This window comes from Protopterus annectens, chromosome 14.part0, assembly GCF_019279795.1.
Source record: "Protopterus annectens isolate FY-2018-M chromosome 14.part0, PAN1.0, whole genome shotgun sequence".
Lineage (NCBI taxonomy): Eukaryota > Metazoa > Chordata > Ceratodontiformes > Protopteridae > Protopterus > Protopterus annectens.
Genome location: NC_056748.1, coordinates 4,423,192 through 4,449,537, shown reverse-complemented (window position 1 = coordinate 4,449,537; position 26,346 = coordinate 4,423,192). Strand labels below are relative to the sequence as shown.

The 26,346-nt window shown below is 41.2% G+C and overlaps 1 protein-coding gene across 1 annotated transcript in view; it reads right to left on the bottom strand.

The window, feature by feature from the left end:
- SMC3 (structural maintenance of chromosomes 3) overlaps positions 1–26,346 on the bottom strand; it is a 2,445,376-nt gene that overhangs the window by 1,606,360 nt on the left and 812,670 nt on the right. The window contains exon 11 of the mRNA XM_044056330.1: positions 26,079–26,292. Within this exon, the coding sequence (XP_043912265.1) occupies positions 26,079–26,292 (214 nt within the window). The remainder of the gene's footprint in view (positions 1–26,078; positions 26,293–26,346) is intronic.

The window sequence follows — 26,346 nt, the reverse complement described above, 5'->3', positions numbered from 1 at the left end:
TCCCAGCAGAAATGCTCTCTTAAGGTATGCAAGGTTTCACCAAAAGAAAAGTCCTCTGGAGGGGAGGCGGAGGGAATGGAATCCTCTGCATCAGAATCCTCATGAGTAGAGAAGGGTATGTCCTGGTAATCAGAGGTATCTGACTCATGGTCAGTAGAATCAGAAGGAAAATCAATTCCTTGTCTTTTAGAGGGGGAAGGCTGGCCTCCCCTAATTAAAGATATAAGGTATTCAGCCATTCTAAGCATTTGTGTCTGTGGCATGGGAGGTTGAGTATGCGCTTTGGTCATCTGTTTTCTAGGCATAGTGTGAACTCTAGCCCTGAGAAACTCGGTAGTTTTAGTCATAAATGAAGTTGTTGGTTTAATACGAACATCAGAAGGTCAGAACACACCCTCAGAAGTCAGTGCCTACACAGCGGCTCTGGACCTATCCAAAGTAGAGACATCCGCAGGTTCCATAGTCAAAGAAGCATCTTGCGGCGTACTGGACTCTGAATGGGTCTCAGCAGAGGCCTGCAAATCTGTATAAGCGGGTATCAGGGGCTGCAAAAGCGCTTCACTGAGTACCGGCGGACTGGCGACTAGCTTAACGGAAGCGTCGGTAGTTTTGGACCTATGCGGTCTCTGTCTTTATCCTTATGTTTTTTCAGAAGATCGGTAGTCGGATGGCTTAGTGAAGCCATTTCAGAATACGGAGAACGAGAGCGAAAGAATTTAGCAACAAAGATAGCCTGACGACGAATAGTTTGGGCGTTAAGGCACAAAACTGACAGCGTAGAATGTCGTGGTCTCGGTCTAAACAGGTGACGCAGTAAGAATGAAAATCTCTGTGAGGTATTTGCTTTCCAAAGGCAAGACAATTGTTAACTTTTTCTGACGTTTTTTAGAGCAAGAAAAAAGAATCCCGATGGGGTAATTAGCTTTAGAAGACTTCAGTTTGAAATGAAAATTTCAGGTAGCGGCCGCCTGGCCCTTGCAAACTGCTTCTGCTTCGGGCTCCCACTCGGCAAGAAAAGCTGATGCAATGGCGTCGGCTGCATGTTTTATACCCCTGACGACCTGACGTCATGAAAGAGGCGACAGCATCAGACGCAGAAATACCAAGACTCTGGTATTCAGGCCGACTGAGGGCTATCTGCAGGTAGATAACCCAAGTGTGATGACTGCAACAGTGAAACACAAAGAACATCTACTATGCAGGAGGCAGGGGCATAAACTGCACCATGTTAACATGATGAAAGCTTACCATGACCGATAGGCCCTTCTGATGAGTATTGGCAGTAGAAGGCAGGATGAGTGTGACTTGGATCTATGACTACAGGAAGCCAGCCAGCAAAGTTCCAAATTACTACGGAGGAGCCTAGGGTTGCAGGTGTATGACAGGACAGTGCAATACCATACTGGGGTCAGCAATGCCAAGGCAGCTGGGATCTCAAGACAGGGAATGGGGTACGGTATTCCCAGATAGGCCCATCCCTCTCAAGCAACGTTTCTCAAGGGTCACTTGAAAAACTAGCTTGAGTCTTTGGGGGGGGGGGTGTCATGAAAGGAAATACTGTCAGCCCAGCTATTTGGAATTTTGTAAATAATTATATGTCATTTGTGAATAGTAACATGATTTATACAGAAGTGTAACAAAAGGAGATACTGGCAGCACAGCTGTCTGGAATTTTGTAAATGGTTGTGTCATTTGTGAATGTCAACATGCTTCCTGTAAGATGCCGTGTTACAACCTTATGTTATGTGTATATCAAACTAGGCTGGCACAGAAGTGTGTGCTGAAAAGGGTTTGTAAAGTACTGAGCTTAAAAATGTGGCCACAGTGTACCCTGTTGGAAAAGAACAGAAATGTGTCTACACGCACTATTGTAGCTGTCTGGATGTATATATTTTTACAATGGAAATTGAAACACAAGAGGTTAAGCTTCAGAAAAATATCTGAAAATTAAATTACTTTATGGCCACGTAATAAAAGGATGTTATCTTTCAGGTTCAGTGCAGTAACAGACACACAGTCAAGAACTAGAAGTTTTTTGAATTGTATTGCTTTATGACTTCCAGGATCTGCCTTAGATCTAAGGAAAGTCCTTGTTTATGTATTTTCACAGGTAGATGCTAAATGCCAGCTGCATCAATGGTCGTTTTTCACCTGTGATAGAGTCAGATGACAAGAAATGATGTCATGCTGCAAGCTATCCCAGCAGTAATACTTGAGATATTAATTTAACTCATTACATCTGAGTGACGCCTCCAGGTGCATCCGCAGTTAACTCCCACTGACACCTCTAGGTGTCAAATATTGCTTGTTCACATTTGTATTAATTGCAAAACCATGCTATGTACAAGGTTTTTAAAAGATTACATCTTATTTTTCTAAATATCTCAACAACCAAGTAACACAGTACTCCTTGGCCTCATATGAAAGCTCTCAGCTAGATGAATAAAAAGCCACTGAAAGTACGTGTGTAACTTGAGTGGTTGCTGAGATATTGTAAGTTGCTTACAAACTATGACAAATGTAATAGTTACTGTGTTTACTGTGACTAACAAAATTCAGTTTAAGACCTAAAACCTAAAGAATGCTACCAATATAAAAATAGTTTACGCTGTAGAGCTTGCCACTCATACTTCTTTCATAACCACTATGGTTCCAGAGATATGAACATTTGTTTGAAATGTGAGGGTATAATTTGACTTTGTCAAAAGGCTTAGGCTTCGCCCATTGGAAGTTAAACTGCAAACTTCCTGAGCTCCACTGAAGTGAATGAGTTAAGAACTCTCTTTATGGAGACTGACCTGACAACATCAGCTGGAAGACCCATTCACCACATCTGCCTTGCTTGCTCTGAAGTTAGATATCAGGGTACAGTCATTTCTCTTAGATGCAGTCAGGAATATAATGAAGTATAGTTCAGATGTTTTCTTTACTTGAGACTGTCCTGCAATGTTGTTTTCAATATTTCCTGTGATTTTAAACTCTGATGCAACTGTGATTATATACTGCATATTTTTCTTATTCTTTTATTATTTATTGTTAAACATATTTAAATTTCACTGTGGCTGATATTTGTGAGACATATTTAAGTTCTGAGAGTACTTGTGTATTTATGTGGTGACACTGTGGACCACTCCTAATAGTCTTGCTCTTGGTCAAACTGTCATTTGTATTGTTAATAAAATTACACAGCAAGATTGTCCACCCTTTGTGAAGGGCTGTACAGTAGCTGATAAGGACATGGCTGGTGACAGTCATAACAACCTTACAGTCTGGACAAAAAGGGGGCACAGCTACTAAACCTGGGCCAGCTTTTTACATGCAGGTGTGTGTGTGTAAAACAAATCTCCAGGAGTGTGTGCGTGTCAGATACTTGGGCAGGAACACAAAGCACTGGTTGGACAGGTTTTGGCTTGGCCACACAGCTGAGATACCAGTTCTACAGCTGTGCCAGTGGGGGAGTCATATTGGGGATCTGGAGAAAGACGAGGAAAAAACAGTCTTAGACTGACTGTGCTCTCTGTGTGTTCTCAAGGAAAACTGCATTTGATGCAGAGAGCTGCATCTGGAAAATGTGTGTGTGTCTGTGTGTGTCTGTGTGTGTGTGTGTGTGTGTGTGTGTGTGTGTGTGTCTGTGTGTGTCTGTGTGTGTCTGTGTGTGTACTTGTCATCCTCCCAATGTACGTCCCCCCACTAATGCTACAGGGCCAGTGGTGGGGCGTCACAAGTAACAGAAGACTCCCGAGGTGAAATATCTTTTTTGTTTTTGCACAAGTTCCTTGAACAGAGTTCAGCTGTCTGGATCTCCTACAATCCAAGAGATCCTTAGTTAACCTGACAAGGTAATAGAGGTAAGCCTGAAGGTGCTGAGACCCAGAAGGCCTGGGCTGGGGCAACCTACCAGCAGCCTTCTTGATTCTGGGTTTGGGCCTTGTCTTAGGCATAACAGCCGACAGTATGGCAGACTCTACAAGGGTCTAGTAAGATGCCTCAATCACACAGTCATAAGAGGGGACTGTGAAACTGTCTCATTCCCTTCAACAATGAAGAACCTAGGAAGCCTATCAGACACTGATAAGCTGTTGTTCAGTAGAGGGTGCACATGAAATAGCATTCACTTCATAGAATCTTCTGAATGATATGGCAGCCATCAGTAAAAAAAAAAAAAAAAAAAGTCTTCAAGGAAAGGAAAGAAATTTTATGATACAGGAAGAAGCAGGTTTGAAAAGGGCCCAAATCAAGGCCTCAAACAAAAGTTAAAGTCCAATTGTGAGGAGGGATCTTTAATGGCAGATCAAGAGAAAAGTCCATTTTACCAAAGCTCTACAAACATTTTGAAAAGCTAATGACATGGACTTGAAACCTTAGTGAACGTTGGAAATGGCTGCCACATGGACTTTTGACTCTTGTCTCCAGCTTCTCCACCATTAAATAGGGTAGCTAGGACCTGCAAAACCAAATGAAGTGTAGCTGAACAGCTGTCCAGTTCTTATTGAATTGTCCAACTTGAAAATCTTCTATTTATTCCTGTATATCTTTCAATGTATATCCTTTTCAGAAGCAAAAGGGATATGAATAACCCTAGTGGAAAAGTCAGGATCACTGCCTTTCAACAGAATTGAAGAAACCATGCATTTAGTTTCAGAGACAATATGTCCAAGCAAGGCTTGATGGATGGGTGAGGTAGCAGATCTGGAATGGGAAAGTACCTCCAAAGTTGTTTTTGGAGAAGAGCACAAAGCATGGAGAATCAATTTGTCTAGGCCAAAAGAGGGGCTAGAAGGATAATGGAGGCCTTGTACGGAGATGCCTTTTGCAAGAACTTTGTCATGATAGGTAGTGGAGGGAAGGCATAAAGGAATTCAAGATGCCACAAATTGTCCAGAGTGTCACTAACAATCTATCCCTGTAGAAGGATTGGAGTAAAGAAAATGTTATGCTTTGTGTTGGTCAGGAATGCAGCAAGGTCATGGCAAGGCTGGCTCTAGCAATGAAAAGAACATTGGCACTACTAATGAATTATGGGACCACTTATGAAACATTAAAATGCACTGTCTGACTCTGAACACTAGGGGTTGGTCCATGATGGAATGTGCACTGATATCAGAAAATGTTTTGACCAAACTTCTCATTGCCATACATGCATGGTCTTTTAGCTGGGGCGGTGGGGGAGCCGGACAGTGTTCCTCCTTGCTTGTTGATAATCCATACCACAGAAGTGCTGTCTGTATGAAAGAATTGTTGTGTAAAATCTTACCATAACCATAGATGTCCTTCTCTTCCATGTTGCAATATTCTTTGTGTGGGATTTCCTGCCTTCAGGCGACTCGTACATCGGCTCCTATACAAAAGCTTCAGCTTGGCTGTTGCAGCTGCGTGGGACGTCACAAGTAGGGCCATAAACCAGGGATCCTAAAAGTGTGACATCTGCATGCACAATCCTCAGAACTTGAAGCTAAGCAGGCAAAGTAGATGGCCCAGCAGGACAGGCTGCCAAAGGTGACATGTATAAGGCCCTGCGTCTCGTCCGTAATGGAGAGAGGCATCAGGGAGCAGTTAGACTGGCAGAGTCTGTGAAGGGGAATGGTGGGTGGGAAGGAATACTGCAACATGGAAGAGAAAGACATTTATGGTTATGGTAAGATTTTACACTATTCTATGTCCTTCTATTCCTATGTTAAAGTATTCTTGGTATGTGAGAGTACCACAGCTTAGTTTGATGAAAGGGTGGGGATGCAGAAGATGATTCCACAAAGCCTTGTAGGATTGCCCTGGCAAATCCTGCGCATGCTTTGGAGATTTGGTCCAATTTGTAATGTTATGTGAAAGTGTGGATAGTGGACCACATAGCTGCTTCCATAATGGAAGCTGTGTCCATACCTTTTTGGAAGGCCTTGGAAGTGGCCACTGCTCTTGTGAAGTGTGCCTTAACCCCAACTGGAGGGTTTTTCCGTGGTGTAAGTAGCAGAAACAGATTGCCTTTCTAATCCAAGATGCAACGGTCTGTTTGGTGACTGCCTTGTCCAATCCCCTGGGGGGGGGGGGGGGATACAAAGAGTGGTTTGGATTTCCTAATCTCTTTAGTCTTGTCCAGGTAGAATCTCAGTTGCCTGTAGACATCTAGGGAGTGGAGTATCCTCCCTCCTTGGTTATTGGGAGAGGGGAAAAAATTGGGTAGGTGAATGGATTGATTTACAGATAAGACATCGACTACCTTGAGCATGAAGGCGGGATTAGTTCTCAGTGTTACCCTGTCTCTATGAAAAATGGTGTAAGGTGAGCATGCCATTAAGGCTTGTAGCTCGGAGACCCTTCTGGCAGAGGTAATAGCCACCAACAGTACTGTTTTCCAAGTACAAAACTGTAGAGAGGCTGTATTAGCTGGTTCGAAGGGGAGCTGGGTGAGTTTTTCCAGGATGAAGTTCAGGTCCCATCGAGTACGGATAGGCTTCTTAGGTGGTCTGATGTGTAAGACCTCTTTAAGGAAAAGTTTCACATGTAGCCTGGCTAACAAGGGAGGCTCTAGAGGTAAGCAGGCTGATAATGCGGAGAGGTGCACTTTCACTGAAGAATAGGAACGTCCACGCTTTATAAGTTGACACATATACGAGAGGACTAGGGGGGTGTCAGCCTCATAAGGGTCCCTTTCCTGTCCCAAACACCACTGAGTAAATCTTTCCCATTTAGAAACAGAGGCGGGGATAGCATTTGCAAGTGTGGGTGTAGGAGAGTTCCTTTATCTTGTGTCAGAAGGTCCACCTTGTGGGGTAATGTGCAGTGATTGTCCTTGGCTAAATTGTGTAGAAGGGGGAACCAGTGCTGCCTTGGCCAGTAGGGAGTCACTAGCAAGATTTTTGGTTTGTCCTTCATGATTTTCAGAAGGACTTTTTGAATCAGGGGGGAAGTGGGGAGGGCATAAAGGAACTTCCCCTCCCAGGTGAAACTTTAGGCGTCTACTCTCCAGGCTTGGAGGGAGTCTTTGTGGAGAAGGTCTGCAGCTGCCTGTTCTGGGGGGAAGCAAACAGGTCTATTTGTGAAGTACCCCACTGCTGGACTATGTCTAGGAAGACCGTCCTGTCCGGCATCCATACGTGTTGTGGAGAGGATGTTCTGCTCAGGAGGTCTGCTTGCTTGCTTGTCCTGCAAAGGGATGTAGATGGCTTGCAGGGATAGGTTGTGCTGGGATGCTAGGTCCCAAATTAGTAGGGCTAGCCTGTACAATTGGTATGTCTTGGTACCTCCCTGTTTATGTACCACATTACAGTGGTATTGTCCATCACTATCAGAAGAGGACCTGGTATCAGTAGGGGTACAAAGGTCTGTAGAGCTAAAAGAACTGCTGTCATCTCTCTTACATTGATGTGTCTGGTTTTCATGGGAGGTTGCCACTGAGCCTGGACTCTAAGAGTGCAAGGTGGCTCCCCAACCTAAGTCTGAGGCATCTGTACTCAACATGTGTGGGTTGAGGGGGCTGCAGTGGTTACATCTAACAAAGGTAGTCTTAGCCAGGTAGTTCCTATAATATTTGGGTATAGGGGATACCAGGAGATGTTTAATACCCTATAATGCGTTGCTTTTTTCTTGCAAATTCTTAAATAGGTCTGCAGATTGCTTTCCAAAGAGGAGGCTGTGACCCAGGGGGGCATCCAAGATTTTGGACTTAAAGTCCTCTGGCAGATTCTGTACTCTAAGCCAGGAATATCTCTTAAGGACAGATGCTGATGCTGCAGAGCGAGCAGAAACTTCTGCAAAAGCGTAGCTGCATCTTATAGAGTGTCTAGCTACTTGTAGTGCTAAGGACAATTTGGAGGAGATATCTGTTTTAATGGGACTGTCAGGAATTGAAGCCAGCATAGAGGTGGCTTGGGATACTAAGTCCAGGGCATACTCGGTCATGTGTGCTTGTTAGTTAATGGCTCTGAAGGCCAAAGTGGAGGAAGTGTACACCTTCTTGCCTATCTTATCCATGGATTTGCTATCTTTATCCGTGGGCAATAGGGAGGCAGAAGGTAACAACCTAGACTGTTTATCAGGGGCAGTGGCAATCACTGCTGGATCTGTTAAGGGTGGCTTTATGAGGAATTTTTGTTCCTTTGGCACCTTGCAGAAGCGGACTGGGCGCTTAAGTGCAGGAGGCTGAGAGTCAGGATTTCTAGAAGCTGCAGTAAAGGCATCCAAGTATGCAGGAAGAACAGAGGGTACAGCTAAAAGGGAGGGGGGACTCAACTTGCAGCAGTTCAAAGTATGTTTTTTTTTGGGTTTCTGTCATTTGGGAAGTATCCCATTTGAAAAAGTCTTTCATTTTGGTGATGGTTTCACCAAATGTAATGTTTTCAGGTGGAGAATCCCCTTCCACAGAATCCTCATCAGGGGAGTAATATTCCTTGGGGGAAGCAATCTGGGATGCATAAGAAGATGGATTAATCCGAGGAAGAGTAGGTAGATTCATGTTTTTTTTCTTCCCCAAGGCGGGGAGCCATGGGAATAGAAGAAACAGAGGTAGGCCTAGGGCTTAACAGAGACAACGTAGTTGTGGTTGAGGCAGAAGGCCTAAGGGTCATAAATGCCTGCATAAGAGAAAAGGTGAAGACCTCCCAGTCTGGAGGGGCTTCAAAAGCAGGAGTAATATATTTTGTTTTCTGCTTCTTTTTGGTTGGAGTCAGTCTAGAGCTAGGTTTGGCAGCAGCTGTATCCGAGGTCTGGATCGCGGTCGAAGGGAAGTACAGTTGTGTACACTTACCATAAATGTAGATGTTAGAGTGTATTCACTGCTGCAGTTATTACATTTAGGTAATCTGCTGGCAGGTTGACCTCAGTCAGCCTGATTAACAAAGTATTGGGTCCTGCGTCGGTTGCTGTCCCTTCTTCCATGACGTCAGGAGTATAAAACATGTAGCCGATGCCATTATATCAGCCCTTCATGCCCCAGATGTCAAATGGGGAGCAAATAAAATTAATAACACAAAAAATATACCTCCAATCCCAAAAGCAAATACACCAAAAGGGCTTATAAGCATAGTGAAAAAAGGAATAGGTATAGTCAGAAAAAAATAGGGGGCTGGAGGGAGGGTAACCAGGACTGCAACAGTGAATACACTCGACCACCTACATTTATGGTAAGCATACACAATTGTACTACGTTCTTCGTTTTTCACTGTTGCAGTCATTACATTTGGGTAGATTCCCAAAGCTATGGTAGGGTGGAGGAAATTATACAGCATTAGGACCAGCTATAAGGCCCTGCAGGACAGCAGTGGCAAAGCCAGCTCTAGATTTAGAGAAGAAAGGTAAATGGTAATGTTTGGTGAACGTATGAACTGAGCTCCAAGTAGCAACTTCTAGAATGTCTCTGGTAGGAACACCTCTGAGAAAGGCTGTACAAGTAGATGCAGCCCTGGTGGAATGAGATCTGATCCCCTGGGGGATAGTTTTACCATGGTGCATATAGCAGAAACCAATACAATGGCTTATCCATTTGGAAATAGTCTGCTTTGAAATAGCCTTTCCCTCTGCCCCTGCAGCAAATGCCACCAGTAGTAGTTCAGATTTTTTTTGAGATTTTTGTCCTGTTTAAGTAAAATCTAAGTTGTCTGTGTACATCCAGTGAATGCAGAATCCTCTCCCCCTTGTTCTGTGGATTGGGAAAGAAAGTTAGCAAATGAATAGTCTGATTAAGAGTCACACTGGATACCACCTTAGGCATGAAGGATGGATTGGTCCTGAGGCGCACCCTGTCTGCATGAAAAATGATGAAAGGCTCCACTGCTATAAGAGCCTGTAATTCAGAAATCCTTCTAGCTGAAGTGACTGCTAAAAGGAAAGCCGTTTTCCAGGACAGAAAATTTAAGTCTGCAGTAGCAGCTGGCTCGAAAGGAGGGAGAGTGAGTTTTTCCAATACAAAATTGAGGTCGTAGGCAGGGGTTGGAGCTCTCCTTTGTGGTCTTAAGTTTTTGGCCCCACTGAGATACTGCTTTAGCAGAGGATGAGAGAAGAGGGGAGGTTCTGTGTTCTAATGAGCTGAAATGGCGGAGGCATGGATTTTTATGGAAGAAAAGGACAGGCCCTTGTGAAGCATCTCAGTTAAGTACCGTAAAATCTGAAAAATACTGGGCACTGCTGTGCTTATCCCTTGTGAATTGATTCCAGGCACAGAATCTTTTCCATTTGTCAGCATAAGATTTTCTAGTACTAGGCCTTCTTCTATCACAGGTTTGCTGAGGGATGCTAAGGGTGAATTTAGGTGATTAGCCCCGCTACAAGATTCATAGTTTGGAGATGAGTGAGCAGAATTTGGTTGTTCTGCTGAGACAGTAAGTAAGGTGTCTGCGGCAGGCGCCACGGTGGAAGGTGAGACACATTGCGCAGGAGTGGGTACCAGTGTTGGCAAGGCCAGTCTGGAGCAATAAAATCACTTTTGGTTTGTCCTGCTTGACTTTTAGTAGAACTTTAGAGAGCAGAGGCAGAGGGGGAAAGGCATAGACTGATAGGTTTTTCCAGCTGAATGATAGAGCATCCACTTTCCAGGCTTTTTTGTGATGAGTTCTTGTGCAGAATTTGTCCAACTGATAGTTTTGAGGTGAGGCAAAAAGATCTATGTCTGGACTCCTCCATTTGCGTGTCAACATGTTGAAAATCTGTGGTTCCAGTATCCATTCGTGTGGGTCCATGAGATTTCTGCTTAGTTCATCTGCCAGAGTATTCAGCTTTCCTGGCAGGAATTGAGCTTGTAGTTGTATTTGATAGGTCAAGTCCATGTTCCACAATGCCATGGCTAATCTGCAAAGGGGTAGGAGTGTGTACCCCCCTGCTTGTTTATGTACCACATAACTGTGGTGTTGTCTGTCTATCATTAATTGTCCTGGATGAAGGTAGTCTTTGAAGGCTGTCAGTGCATTCTGTACAGCTAGCATTTCTTTTTGATTGATATGAAGGTGCATTTGATTTGGGCTCCATTTGCCCTGAATACACTTCCCTGCCAGATGAGCCCCCCAAGCATAGTCTGACGTGTCTGTAGTTAGGGTGTGGGTGGCAGGGGGTGGAGTAAATGGCAATCCCCTGTTTTAGTGGCAGGCCTCTGCCCACCATAGGAACTCTAGTTGCAGGCAAGGTATGATAGGAATCATTGTTTCCAGGCTGTGACAATGTTGACAACATAAACTTTTTAAGTACCACTGAAGTTTCCTCATATGCAGTCTTGCATATGGAATTAGAAGAATGCAGGAGGCCATGAACCCCAAGGCTTGCAGAATTTGTCTTGCAGATAGCAGGGTTTTTGTGGCCACCTGTTTGAAGTAAGTTACCAAATGAATTTGCTTTTCTGGCATAAAGTAAGCCATCTGGACAGTTGTATTCAAGCTTGCACCCAAGAATGTAATTTTTTGCGAGGGTACCAGTTGTGATTTCTTTTCGTTTATAGTGTACCCTAGACAAGTTAGAACCATTTTTACAAACACCAGATGCTTTAGAAGAATGTCTAATTCATGCAGAAAACAGGGACAATCGTCCAGGTATGGATATATGTGAATATTTCTTTGCCTGCAAAATGCAATTACTGGAGCCAGGCACTTTGTGAAGACCCTGGGTGCAGTATATAAGCCAAAGGGCAGTGCAAAGAACTGGTAATGCAAGTAGCCTGCTTTGAAGTGGAGGTATCTTCTGCAAGATTCCCTGATTGGGATATGCAGGTAAGCCTCAAGTCTAGAGTTACCAACCAGGCATCTTTGCCTAGCATAGGAAGTAACTGTTGAAGAGTCACCATCTTGAATTTTGGAATGTCCAGGAATGTGTTTAGAGTAGATAAGTCCAGAATTGGACGCCACAATTTGTCTTTTATGAGTACCAGGAAAAGTCCTGAATAGAAACCTTGTCCCTTTTCCTCTTCTGGTACTGGCTGAACCACCCGCATGTTCATGAGGGACAGTACTTGTTTCTGGGCCTCTGCCCACTGATTTGGGGGCAGGTCTGGCCATCTGTTTGGGACTGGCAACATGTGGAAATGAAATCTGTATCCCTGGGATACTATATTTAAAACCCATTTGTCCTGGGTTATAAGTTGCCAGTTTCTTGCATGAAGTGCCAGTTTCCCCCCAAAGGGGCGGCTAAAGGGTAAGTGCTTGGTAAGTGTAAAGGGAAGTAATTGAGACTGCTTACCATAGGGAGGTGTCTTGTTGTTTCCAGATTTGGAGGTGGAGGCACCCTATTGTTTTGTTCTAAAAGTCCCTTGTGACTGAAACCTGGAGCCTTTGGAATGTCTGGGTTTGACTTGAGTGGCTCTCGAAGGAACTGGAAAGGACCAGTTCTTAGTAAGCCAGTGCCTACTAAATCTTGGAGGCTGCACTTGTAAGAAATCTTTCACAGTTTGCATAAATTTAGCTTTATCTTCCATTTTTTTAAAACTTCTTCAGCCTTATTACCAAAGAGACGGTCCTGTTATAAAGGAGCATCCAACAATTTTGCTTCAACATGATCAGGCAGAGTTTGCTCTTTGAGCCAAGCATGCCTTCTTAGCACAGACCCAGTTACAGCAGCCCTGCAAGAGGCCTCCAAAGAATCAAAACCACATTGTAAAGTATGTTTTCCAACTTGGTCAGCTGAATGCAATAGATCCTGTAAATCTTTATTTTCCACACAGGCAGAAATTAACATCATTTTCTGTTTAAGTAGTCCCATGATATGCTGTTGATATTTAAGCATATGAAATCGACAGTTTAAAGCCCTGATTGCCAAGGTTGCAGAAGTGTAAACCTTCTTACCCCATCTATCCAGCGCCCTGGAATCTCTATCAGAAGGGGTAGGATTTTTAGCAGTAGAAACCTTAATGCCCTTGGGACCCTGAGAAATGGTTTCAGGATCTGCAATAGGATTTTTGAAAAGGAATTTGTGGGAGTCAGGAACCCTGTAGTATCTGTCTGGCTTACAAGGAGCCGGAGGCAGAGAATCAGGAGCCATACTAGATTTTGAAAAAACATCAACAATGTCTAGAACAGGAGGTATAGCCAAAGGCCTATGCTGAGGAAGAAGAAAATCCCTAAGTCTCTTTAAATTTAGAGAAATCCTGACTTTCCCAGTGGAAATATTCCCTTAAGGTATGTAAAGTTTCCCCACAAGAAAAAACCTCAGGGGGAGAAGCAGAAGGAATGGAATCTTCTGCATCAGAGTCCTCATAAGTAGGAATAGACAAATCCTGTTCCTTAAAAGAGTCAGAAGAAATAGAATCCTGTTCAGAAGATTCATAATCAATGTCTTGCCTAGGCCTCTTAGAAAGAGGGGGTTGGCTACCCCTGATCAGAGTAATTAAATATTCAGCTATTTTGATCATTTGTTTTTTAAGCATAGGGGCCTGCACATGTGGCCCAGGCGTCGTTTTTTTTAGACATACATTTATATTTTGGCCTTAGTTTTGAAGATGGCGTCGGTGTAATATGCAAGTCCGTAGGCCTGAATACACCCTCAGAAGCTGATGCCTGCACAGCAGCTCCGGACCCATCAAAGGTAGAGACATCCACAGGTTCCACAGTTGAAGCATCTCGCAGCATACCGGACTCAGAATGGGTCTCAGTAGAGGCCTGCGAGTCAGAAGTAGCAGGTATCAGGGGCTGCAAAAGCACCTCACTGAGTACCGGTGAACTGGCGACTGGCTTAGGAGAAGCGTCGTCGGCAGCTTTGGACCTTGGCGGCCTGTCTCTGCCTTTATCTTTTCATTTTTTTGGAATCCCAGTAGTCTGATGGCTAACAGACGACATTTCTGGATAATTAAACAGAGAACCGAAATATTTAGAAGCGAAAATATACCAATGACTGATAGTGCGCTGATTAAATAAGGCACAAAACCGACAGCAAGATACGTCGTGGTCAGGGCCTAGGCAAGGAATACAGTACAAATGAAAATCTTTGTGAGATATTTGCTTTCCACAAGTAATGCAATTATTAACTTTTACTGACATTGGTAAGGAGCAAGAAACAGATTCCCCAACAGAGTACTTAGCTTTAGTTAAAGACTTCGGTTCTGAAACTCGAAAACAAAAATTTCAGGAGTCGGCCGACCGGCACTTGTGAACTGCTTCTGCTTTGGGCACCGCTCAGCAAGAAAGACTGATGCAGTGGCATTGGCTGCATGTTTTATACCCCCCGACGACCTGACGTCATGGAAGAAGGGACAGCAGCCGACACAGGACCCAAGACTTTGTTAATCAGACCGACTGAGGGCTACTGCAAGCAGATAACCCAAATGTAATGACTGCAACAGTGAAACACAAAAAACATCAGCAACGTTTTACTCTATTTTTGTTTTACTTGGATCGCTTGTCTGTGTACTTAATAAAGGATTTTCGACTGGAAACAGACTGCCTGCCTTGCTTGGATTACTTTCGAATACTTAGTAATGCTGTAGAATTGTATACTTTCTATTACTTTTTGACTTGACGAGTTTACGTTCGCTACTTCTACTACTATTGTCTGATCTGATTAATATACAGTGATTAACTAGAAATATATGGACTGAAAATCTTCCACATAGAGAAGTTTCTTACACTGTTTTGTTTTTAGACCCACTACACTTTAGTGGGTTGTTTTGAGACTTCAGGGATACCACGGAAATTACAACTTTTTTAATCCATACACCTAAATACTGAACTTTATCACATTCTCATAAGTATGGGTTTTGCTGTGTAGGTATATACAAGTCTACTCTTTGTTTCATCTTCATTTACTTTATATCCATAAAATGACAAACTGTCTCAAAGTGTTTCACAACACCAGAATGGCATTTCCTATTTAAAATATCATCTGCAAATGAATCTAACATTTCTTGACTACTATTATCAGTCACATCCTTGAATTTGTGATACCCTTATTTTCTTTGCCAATGACTCTAACTATAAAGCGAGTAAAAGTATGAGTATGCATGTGTGTGTGTGTGTGTGAGGGGGGCGGGTAGGGGGCCTGCCAGGTTCCTCTGTTAAAAACAGCTTGCCAGAGATGAACCCTCCCACCTTATGCCTTACATCTGACCTTTCACAGTTCTTTTATAACCCTATTATTCTATCAGGGAATGCAAATACTGCCACTGCCCTACTCAAAATCCCAGTTGAGTCGATCAAATGCATTAACTACCTCAAACCCACCAATCCTTGGATCATCACTGTTTTATTAATTTTGCCAAATGTTTGCCTCCCCACCACAAAATTACACTGGCTCATATCTATAAACTTTAGCAATAGTTTTGCTATTTCCTTACCTAAAAGGTATATAAACGCTTTATAACCATGGGTAAAATTTGACATTGGTCCATTACGAAACAGGATTTGAAGGGTCTCTCTAGGATATACAATCAAGAGGATGATATCCCCTCCCCCTTTTAAAATACTGCTAAACAAAATCCTGTAATATTTTCACTTGTTTCCGCCTATCTTCCAAATTTCCAAAGGAGCCATATATTTCTAGGGACTTACCTGTTGATCAACTATATATTACCATTTTTATCCCATCTCTTCTTTTTGTAGTCAATAGTTGAGCCTCATTTCCCTCTAACTTTAACATAATCAAGTCTTTCATGAGTACTCCCACAGTTGGGCATTTCTTGATTTCCCTTCCTCTGTTTTATACAAATGCTCAAAATTTCTGAAATATCTCTTAACACCTCTGCGGTATCACTGGTTATTTTCTTTGCCATAAGCTCTTAAATTCTGTCTACAATTCTGTCAACTTTCCACTAAGTTATTGTGCTAAAAGATTTTTGTGCTCTACAGTTATCAAAAAAAGTTGTTTAACAGTAACCTTTCTAAACGTGTGCATATTATCCAAAATACTCTTATTTTCCACTTAGCATTCTGCAGTTACTTCTATCTTGTTCTGCGAGATTCCCCTTCTTCTGTAATACTTTGCCATTTGTTAACCCCATCTAAATAATTTTATTTTATTTATTTATTTATCATTTGTTGACCGGGAAAGTCCGACTAGGTTCCACAGAGCCTGTTTTTTCAGCGAGGCCAGGAGAGAAATGATCCATGTCTTCTGTGGAATGTGGGAGGGAGAGAGTACCGGGGAGAAACCCACGAACACAGGGAGAACATGAAACCTCACTGAACAGAAGGAACCCCAGCCGAGACGGAGAAGAACTTGAACCTCTTGCTGTGAGACAACAACCACTACCAACTGCACCAATGATTCCTATTAATTCTTTCCCACATCTAGTCCTCTTACTTCAACAATAGTTTAAACTCAATTTTTTTATTTTATCCCACTCAACTCAAGCCACACGTTACCTATTCCTTAAATTTATTTTTACCATGCAAGTCAGAAAAGTGCCATTGTCTTATTTTTACATTGTTACCTTGCATCTTTACCTTAAAGTTTTGGGGTGCATTGCCTGATATAATTTATTCGATAATCTACAGCCAAGGTTTACACCACCAGGTGGCTAGCCTTGCCTTGGTTCTTCTTCCATACTATTCAAACGCGTGAACACTTCCACTCACACCTACGGCCAAATTAGAAGTCAGTCCAACTAATGCATGTCTTTGGAGTGTAGGAGGAAACCAGAGGACCCAGAGAAAGCAATGCAAACACAGGGAGGGCAACAATAAATTTGGATTGAACTTGTGCATGGTTTACAGTGGTTCTGTTTTACTTAACACGGGCAGGACACGCACACTCCACACTGAACAAAGGATAATCTGTTGTTAAAGTTATAACAGATAATTGTAAAAAGAAAAAAAAATCTAAGTATGGCACATATAGATTACAAAAAAAGCATTTGAGAACATCCTATACTCATTGATAAAGGAGCGCTTACAGATGTATAAGATACATTGATCAATTTGACCATGAAACACAGTGGCAAACCACTTTTCAGCTAATCCATGATAAAGGACAAATTATTAACCCAGGGAAAAAAATTCAAAGGGAGATACTCCAGGATGACTCCACATTGCTGCTCTTATCTTGCCCTTAACCCATTAAGCTGTCTACTTAACACAGTATGTCATGGTTACAATTTGGCTCCCAGAAAACAACAAAGCGTAAAGACTTAATCTTCTTTGTGTGGAACACTTATCAGGTAAGGAGATGAAAGCAAAACTGCAAGTGGTTAAAATGTTCCCAAATGATAAAAGAATTCCATTTGGTCTTGATAGCAATATTTAAAGCAAGAACGCTGCAGCACCAAGAATATATCAGTCTGCGACAGGAATGTGATGCAAAGGAATCTGAGCAGGAGGGAGTGCACAAGTATGTGGGAAATGATGAAGGATCAACAATAAAACACGAACAAACACAAACAAAACTCAGTAAAAAATATTTTAGAAGACTAAAATTAATACTGGAAACAGCCCTGACATCTAGGAACAAAGTTCAAGCTATAAACCAATTTACTATTCCTTTTCTTACAGTTTTGCAGTGACTGATTGGCAAGAAAAATGTTTCATGCTTACCAAATGATATATAAAAATCTGTGTATATCAGACTACATATTCCTCATTCTGAAGGAATTATGGGCCTCCTTAAAACTAATTACATGTATAGAACTGCAGTCATAGAACTGCATACATATCTGCTGACTTTACCAGATCCAGACATAGTAAAAGTTTTAAAACATGGGCAAAAGTCGTCTAAGATGACTTCCCTGCTTAGTTTAGCAGAAGCATGTCAGTGTCAAGCAGAAATTGAAATCAAACCTGAAGCAGACAAAAATCAGGCAGGAACTGAACGTGAGAAAAAAAAATATAAGGAGAAGGATCAGAAGAGAAGGCAAGAAATGTGTAAAAGGCATAAATCAAAAGACGGAAGGTTACTGGAAGCCCAGGATAGTGGACTGCATACAGATTGGTTTACAAAGTCACATCGCCACAGTAGTCAGGAAATCCTTCTATGTGGCATACCTCATCACAAAAGGTTTCTCATCCAGGAAAAAAAGAGGTCATTGTTCCCCTTTACTCGTCACTCATTAGACCCATTATAGAGTACAATGCCCCTATTGGTATGTGCCTCACAAGACATCTACAACAACTGGAAAGGCCACAGAAATACCTCACAAAGAGGATTACCAGCCTCAAAGAGATGCCCTATGGAGACAGTCTCAAAAAACTGCAGCTTTACTCCATTGCATATCGCCTACTCAGAGGCAATCTCTGCCTAACACACAAAGCTATGTCAAACCCAGAGCTTTTAGACATGCTCCACTTAAAGAAATCCCAATCCCTACGAGCTACACGCTCTAGGGACCTAAACCTCGTCACCACAATAAACAGAACATGCTGGAGGGATAGATTCCTGTCCCAGAGACTTCCCATACTCTGGAACAAACTACCTATCTATATCAAACAAAGCTCCTCATTAGCACTGTTCAAGAAAAATATTGATGATTGGATGGGAGATAGGAAATTCACCCCGGGGATCACTTCTGTGGCTCTGCTCGACAGTGACACAGGAAAATAATTTTCTTGGGTGGCGAAAGCCAGGGTACCTTTGGCTAGGCTTATATAGGCCCTAGGGCCAATAGCCTAGTACCTACCTATGAACATGTGGAGGAAACAGACAAATGCAGGTTCTGTAAAACAGAACTGGAAACAGTCGCACATCTTGTTGCTGGGTGTGATACACTAATGGCTGAAGACCTGTAAACTGAAAGACATAATAATGTGTCAAGACTGTTCCACTGGGGAGTGTGCAAACATTACATTTGCACCTTTTTTGTGACCACAAAATGTTTAATTAAACGCACAAGCTCCTGTGAAGTACAATTTCTATTAAATCTAGCTAAGTTATTGTATGTGTAAACTCTATTTCAGCTCTGCAACTAAATTCACATCCTCCAAAACCAAATATTCTCATATACTTCTTCAGAAATGTACTTTCTTTTGTTACATTTTCCCTTCTAGGTCCCCTCATACATCTTCACTATTGTGAATCAGATTCCAGTCCCATCCCACAAATTACATTCCTTGCTTATGGCAAATTATTTCTCTCCAAAATTCTCCTAAGCTCCACAGCAGCAGTTTTAGCTGGAATATGAAAAAAATGCCAGGGTAGTCTTCAACCCCTGCCAATAATCCCTTACTACTACAACTCTACCATTACTGTTTTTTCACAGTTATAAGCATTTGAACCACTCTGACAATCAGTATTACTCCCCTTTTCCTTTCCTCTTGCCATTGTGTTGGATGTCTACCTACAGATCCTTTGTAAAATTTACATGCGCATTGCTATCCAAATGAATCTGCTGTAACACTGCTATTTGCATTCTAAACCTCCTACTCTTACTTCAGTACTCTTCACTTATCTTGTGCATACCTGTAAGGCCCCTTGCATTCCATGCTAAAAGTGACAGTACAGACAGTCGAATAAAAAAGTTATTACTCCAGCAAATTATGCACATTAATGTTTGGCAGGCTGGCCTTATATGTAGTTGCTTCTTCACATCTCCATTTGAACATTTCACATTTTCCAGAATTTTCACTTCAAAACAAAAAGCTCAAGGAACAAAAAACTAAATACATTTTCAACCCCAAACTCCTTTTAACTCAACAAACATAGAAAACTATATACATTTCTCAAAAAGCTTATTCCCCTCTCCAAACAAGCTCAGTCACCCCAAATCGATGACTACACCCATAGGCACTACACATCACATACCTAGAGACAGGGTTAACCATGCTGAACAGCAGTGGTAAAATTCTTGCGCAGCTTTTCTTTGACCACACAGTCAGACAAATATGAAAGCTTTCCTTATATTTTATCTGCAAGGAAGGACAGGATCCTGGACAGGTGAGGCAGAGAGCTGAGGAATCTAAACCATAGTCTACCACAGGAAAGTATTATTTTGCCCACCCTATATAAAGTTTTAGGCTCTCTATTAACTAGCAATGGAGAGGTGCTGTGGTCACAATGTTCATATAAGCTTTCAATCACTTAACCGTGTGCAGCGGGCATTACTCTTTCTTGGATGCAACCAAAGTAGCACATGGCTAGCTCCAGGTTGCAAGTGAGACATCCCAGAGTACAGACTCCACAGGTGGGATAACCCAAGGTTATTATTCTGCACGTGCATTCAAACATTTCTAAGGCAGAATGAATGTAAGGGAGACATCAGGCATGTAGGTTTTATCAAAGAGGGACTCACTGTATTCATCTATTTATAAAATAAGATCTTCTTGCTTCTTTGAGTCCCCTCCACCCAGATGGGCAACCTTAGCTTTAACGTCAGTGACTGCAGTATCAAGAGCCCTGGCAATAAAAGACAAATTATGATTTATAGTTACAAAATAAATTGTTAAATCACAAAAGAAAACAAAAAAAACAGACATGGGGACAGTAACAGTCAACAATTTAAACTCTGGCTGAGATGCAGTGCTAGTTATTGAATGTTTTATTAAAGTATTTGACTGAGATCGTAATTCATGGTTTCTTTGTAGCATATTTTCAGACAATTTAATCTCCACCTACTGTATAGCTACCCAGTTAAAATAAGAATATTCTGCACAGCCTGAAATTCTAAACAGCATGTTTAGTCACACCATGAAAATAACTATACCATTTCATAAACTCACTAATCTAACCCATTACTAATCTAACGTATTAATGAATACAATATTGTGAAACCCCCTAAGCACACAAAAAAGATCTTGGGAAGGTACTTAATGTTTTACTAGAAAACTCACAAGACTACCACATTTTAGCTGTCTCCATACTGTTTCTTATTTGTCAATAAGAGATGACATCTACTGGTTTATAAGGAAATACCCGTCCTATTTTTGCATCAAAAGTTATGCCTCATGCTTGACTTTTCATCTGTTCCTGCTACCCAAGGATGTCCCTAATTTGGGCTCAAAATGTTGCTTTGTCTATTAAAATTATCAATTTTCAGAAAAAAAGGGTGCTACATTTTAATCATGAAATTATGAAGTTAAAGCAACAGACATTTTGTTTCAGAAAATCCAAGTTAGCCAAAGCCCTATTACTCTTCCACCTTTTTAAGCTAGTGATGCTAATTCTTAAACAAAGTGTCCCTGATTTGAGACTAGTTCCTGATGCTGGAGGTAAGAGGTTGACAATTGTGTTCTCAAATGAACTAATGCGGAATTTAAAACCAGACTGGGAAATCTAATAATAAAAATAAATGCCAACAAGAGGGGGGCGGGGAGATACCAGATACATTAAACAAATCTTCCAAGATTATGAAATAAACTTAACTTTACAAGCAGTCATCAGTCTTGATATCTACACTGGAAACAGAAAATATGAACATGCTGTTACAGCCTGTAAATTTATTAAACTTTACAAACCTAAGAGTTCCAAGATGAGGGATGCAGGTCTTTTGACAAATAAGCATCACTTCTCAGGGATGAACCAGCAAAAAGACTAAAATGGGAGTAGAGAGGCCTGTAAGGGGCCTGGAAATTATTAGTCCATGTACCCTAAAGGAGCATTCCCACACCCAAGAGGACATATCTCACTAGACATCAAAATACTGATACCTAATGTCCTGACCTGTCTTGTTGAGTCCTAATCTGGGGAGGTCAATCAGAGCTGTCAAAGCCCTTCTGGGTCAGGGAACAGTTCGGACGGAGAGTTGCTGGCCCTGAGTACAACCAATGAGCTTGGACAGTAAGACTTGATGGGCAAAACACCAGGTTCAGGTTGGTTATGGCGCCAAGACAATGAGATGCACCCCGAAGGTGATTGCTGGAGATTGTACCGCCTGTAGGCTTCTCAATGGCCTCCAAAAAGGACAATGAACAAAGGCATAACTTGTTTCTACACGAAGGGAAGCTGGTTACACAAACCACTGTGAGGATGGATTTTACCAACAGGGCGTTACCTTTGTACAGTGCTCCAGCATAAGCCTGCAATTATCTAAGCAAAATTCCTGTACTCCAGCACCAGCCAGCAATCACCTAAGCAAAGGTCCTGTGCTACACACAATCACCATATCCCCAGCCTTACGGTAGTATGGTAGGCCTGCTGCGTCTTCCTTTTGTGTCTTTATATAGCCCTCGCAGAACAGTCCTACATGACAGGGTTTCACACACTGCACTCGCACCCAAGTTATAGATGTAACAACAATGCATTTCTTGGCTAATGACTGACACAAGTATAAAACTCAAACTTCTCCAAAGTGAACATAAGGGCTGGATTCCAAATTATGTGAGCATGACAAAGTGAAATGGGAGCAGAGGTGCTCAGGAGCTAGATATGTTCTTCAAATCTGGTGACTCAAACCATGATGCACACTCCTGATGACAGGATCAAACAAGGACAAAAATTCAGAGATGGGGACTGGAGGAAGGGAATTAACAATCATCAGCCCACTGTGGAAGATCAGATCTTTTTTGTTTCTTTTAACAGATTAAGGGTCAGAACACTATGTACACTGCCTTTAACCCAAAATCTAAGTTGGGCATAATGAGATTTTTGTAACATTAACATATTTAGGCTTCCTATATAGACTTTTCCACAAAAAATTCTTTTTACTTCATTTTTTTTACCTTTCTAGACTTTACCACCTCTAAAAATATATGAGCAGGGATTTAAGTGGTTAGTATCTCTTTGTTCAATGTGCAGTGCAAATAGATGCTCCTCCCTACACCTCCAGATGAGTCTCAGCAAAGTACAAAAAATAATGTAAATCAAAACATGCCAAAGGTGCTACAACATTTTGTAAATCTATAAAATGAATTATATAAATTCCACAGAAAGACAGCACCACACCCAAAGAAAAAGAAACAGACTTGTACACAATTGAATACATGTTAAGAAGAATGCAGGATTATATCATTTAGCACATAACCCCCTAAATGCTTGAAAAAAATATACAATACACACACACACACATATACATATATATATATATATATATATATATATATATATATATATATATATATATATATATGGGTCTACTTCATATGATCGAAAGACCATTTGACCGAAAACCCATTTGATCAAAAGTTCATATAATCGAAAACCAGTATTCAAGGCAAATAACAGGGATTTGTCCCACTCCCCAATGTCGTGTGACCCTGGAGTTGGTATATATAGTTAGGGGGGTGTCAGGGGGGTGCAGCCCCCCACATGGGGGTTGGGGGAGAAGCCCCCTATTTTCATTTAAAATCTGTACTTTTTGTTTTATTTTCTTCTTTTAAAGGACACTGGGTGGGGGAGGGCGTCACTCCCCCAACTATATATACCAACTCCAGGGTCGCATGACATTGGGGAGAGGGACAAATCCCAGTTTTATGCCTTGAATACTGGCTTTTGATCAAATGAACTTTCGATCAAATGGGTTTTGGTCAAATGGTCTTTCGATCATATGAAGTAGACCCATGTATATCTATCTATCTATATATACATATATATATATATATATATATATATATATATATATATATGGATTCCTATCAGATCGCCGAACGCTCATTTGACCGAAACTCATTTCACCGAGACCAAATGACTGAAAACTTATTTTGCCGAAAACTCATTTCACCGAAAATAGTACAGGCAGTGTATATGCCCTTTTCCCCACTGCAGTGCGACCCTGGAGTTACAATATATAAGTGGGGGGGGGGCGTAGCCCCCCACCTAATGTTGTTAAAAACTACCAACTTACCTAGTTAATAGGAACTGGACAGTATAAAACTAAGCTAGGTGGGGGGGGTTTCACACCCCCCCTACTTATATATTCTAACTCCAGGGTCACACTACAGTGGGGAAAAGGGCATATACACTGCCTGTACTATTATTGGTGAAATGAGTTTTCAGTCATTTGGTTTCGGTGGAATGAGTTTCGGTCAAATGAGCATTCAGCGATCTGATAGGAATCCATATATATATATATATATATATATATATATATATATATATATATATATATATATATATATATACACACACACAAATCTCACACTTTTGCCAGTTCTCTACTGCTTAAAAAAACGTTTTATGCAGCATAACACTGAAGCGATAACCATAGCTCTCAACCTCTTAGCACCTCTTAGCACAAAAAAAATCTGGACAAAGCCAAAATAATGGGGGGGGGGCACCAAAACTAGGGACATTTTTTTTAAATATCGTTGTTATAAACTTAGAAAGTTGCTAGAATAAAAGGTCTTGTATTACCACATTTTGTGAAGGATATGAAGTCTGAAACTCAAATACCTGTCATTTAATGAATTAAATCTTCACTGATTCTACACAAAAAAGTCCAGAAAACCACAAATTTAATGAGGAACATATAAAATATGAAGCAAAAATATGGACATTCTTCAAAAATCTGGATATTTGAGAGGTAAGTGATAACCTTGCAAGTTATAAGGTCTACTTTTCAAATATTTTCTTTCTATTACAGCACCAAAGCAATGCATCAGCAATAAAAGATGTACATAAACCATGCTCAGTTACTGCTTGCTAAGCCACTCAATCTTCAAAGCAACTAGTTTTAACCTACTTAACTTGCCACTGCCTGGCAATGATAGTGGAAGCTGGAAGGGAGGGGTAAAATCTGCCAGTGATAAATAACCAAAATGGCAGAAACAAAAGAAATACTATGTAATATTACCATTACAACCAAAGGATCCATGCTTATTTTATAACTACCTCAAGTGCAGACTCATTTTACTTGAAAGTATTTGTCTTAAATAAATGTTATGTCAAGTTCTAGGAAAGCACTACAGCAAATTCTGTATCAACTATCAGAAAAAAAATATGAATAATTCATAAAATACAAAATCAAAGATCTGTACAGTGGAGAGTTATAGCATGTGACCACCTTTCCAAGGAGATGGTTAATAATCTAGTATTCCCATGCCTAAGAAACTGGGATATGCCTGAGTACATAATACAAAGATGAAACGTGTTTCGCTAGTAAGATCTGTCTTATGGCTTCAAGGTCAAGGGCTACAATCCTGAAAGTCTGTAACTGTGTTTTAAAGTATGCATCCCCTCCTGTGTCTCTCAGGGCTTGCTCTAGACAATACAGTTTCTTCCCACCTCGGACTACTACAATCAATTGTCTATAAATGCTCACATAACACACACTCAGTATCTACCCTTGCTCAAATGGTGTGGACTTGGATGAAAAAGCTCTAAGAAGGAACAGTTCAATCTGCCCATTCATTCAGCCACTAAACCAATTATCATGCTAACGGCTGTGATGCAGCAAGCTTAGCAAGGCAGACCACATTTTTGTATTCCTGTTAATAATTTCCAGTTTCTCCAAGAAGATATCAAGGCATTCCCTGGCAGCTGAGTGAGATGCTCTCTCCAACGTGCCTTTGAGGTCTGTACTTGGTCTTCCTTCTAGTGTACTGTGCCTGGTATAACTTCCACAGGACACATTTAGGATGCATACACACTAACTGCCCAAACCATCACAAATGTCTACCCTCATCTATGACAAGCAGAGACTCTACACCAAGAACCTCCCACACTGTTGATCTCTACAGTCTGTCCTAAAGTTCAGAAAACCTAAAAAGAAACTTAATTTCTGCCACCTGCATCAATAATCTCATAGTTCCAGTTACTAGCTAAATATGATCACAGATAAGGATGGGGCAAAACTCACTATCAAAAAATTTAAATTAATAATTCCACCACCTTGGCTGCACCTCAGTACAGCTCAGGCAGTGAAATGCAGCCAAGGACCACCCACAAAAGTAGACTTTAAATCTTACCTAGATATTGCGAAGGCAGGAACAATGACCTATCTAACCACTAGGTGCATTTACCTGTAGTATCAGTTTGCTCTACTGTTATAATTTGGTATGCAGCAACTTATTCTAATGAATTGATAACACAAACGGTTGAACTGTGAAGTTCAAGAGACCCTTTATGTAAGCAAGTTACTTCCTGAAACTGCAAAATATGCTTTTTTTTTAATAAAGAACAGAGAGAGTTCACACAGTGAACTGTGACAACATAACATATATTAACTCAGGACACGTTGCAGAATGCAAGTTCATGCAAAAAATAAATAAAAAATAAAATAAAAATAATAATAATAAACAGTATTACCAGGCATCAAGAACACTTTCTATTTCCTCTACAAAAAAGTGTAGCTATTATTACAAAGCAGAAAATGTATTCCTTACTATATACTGCTCCTGGTTCTTCTCTTTATTAGCCTCAGACTCTTCCAAGTCCTTGCTGATTGTAGCAATCTGACGTTTTTTATCATTAATAGCTTGATCCAATGATTTGAGTTCTTTTTTAATCCATTTATCTCTTTCTTCTTTTGATGTGAACTGACTGCCTCGTCCTTGTTTGGCATACAGATCAGTTCGTTCTTGGGTTGCCTGAGCCAGCCTTGAAAAAGTGAATAAAAAATATTTGTGAGCATGCACCTTTCCATTCTCAGCA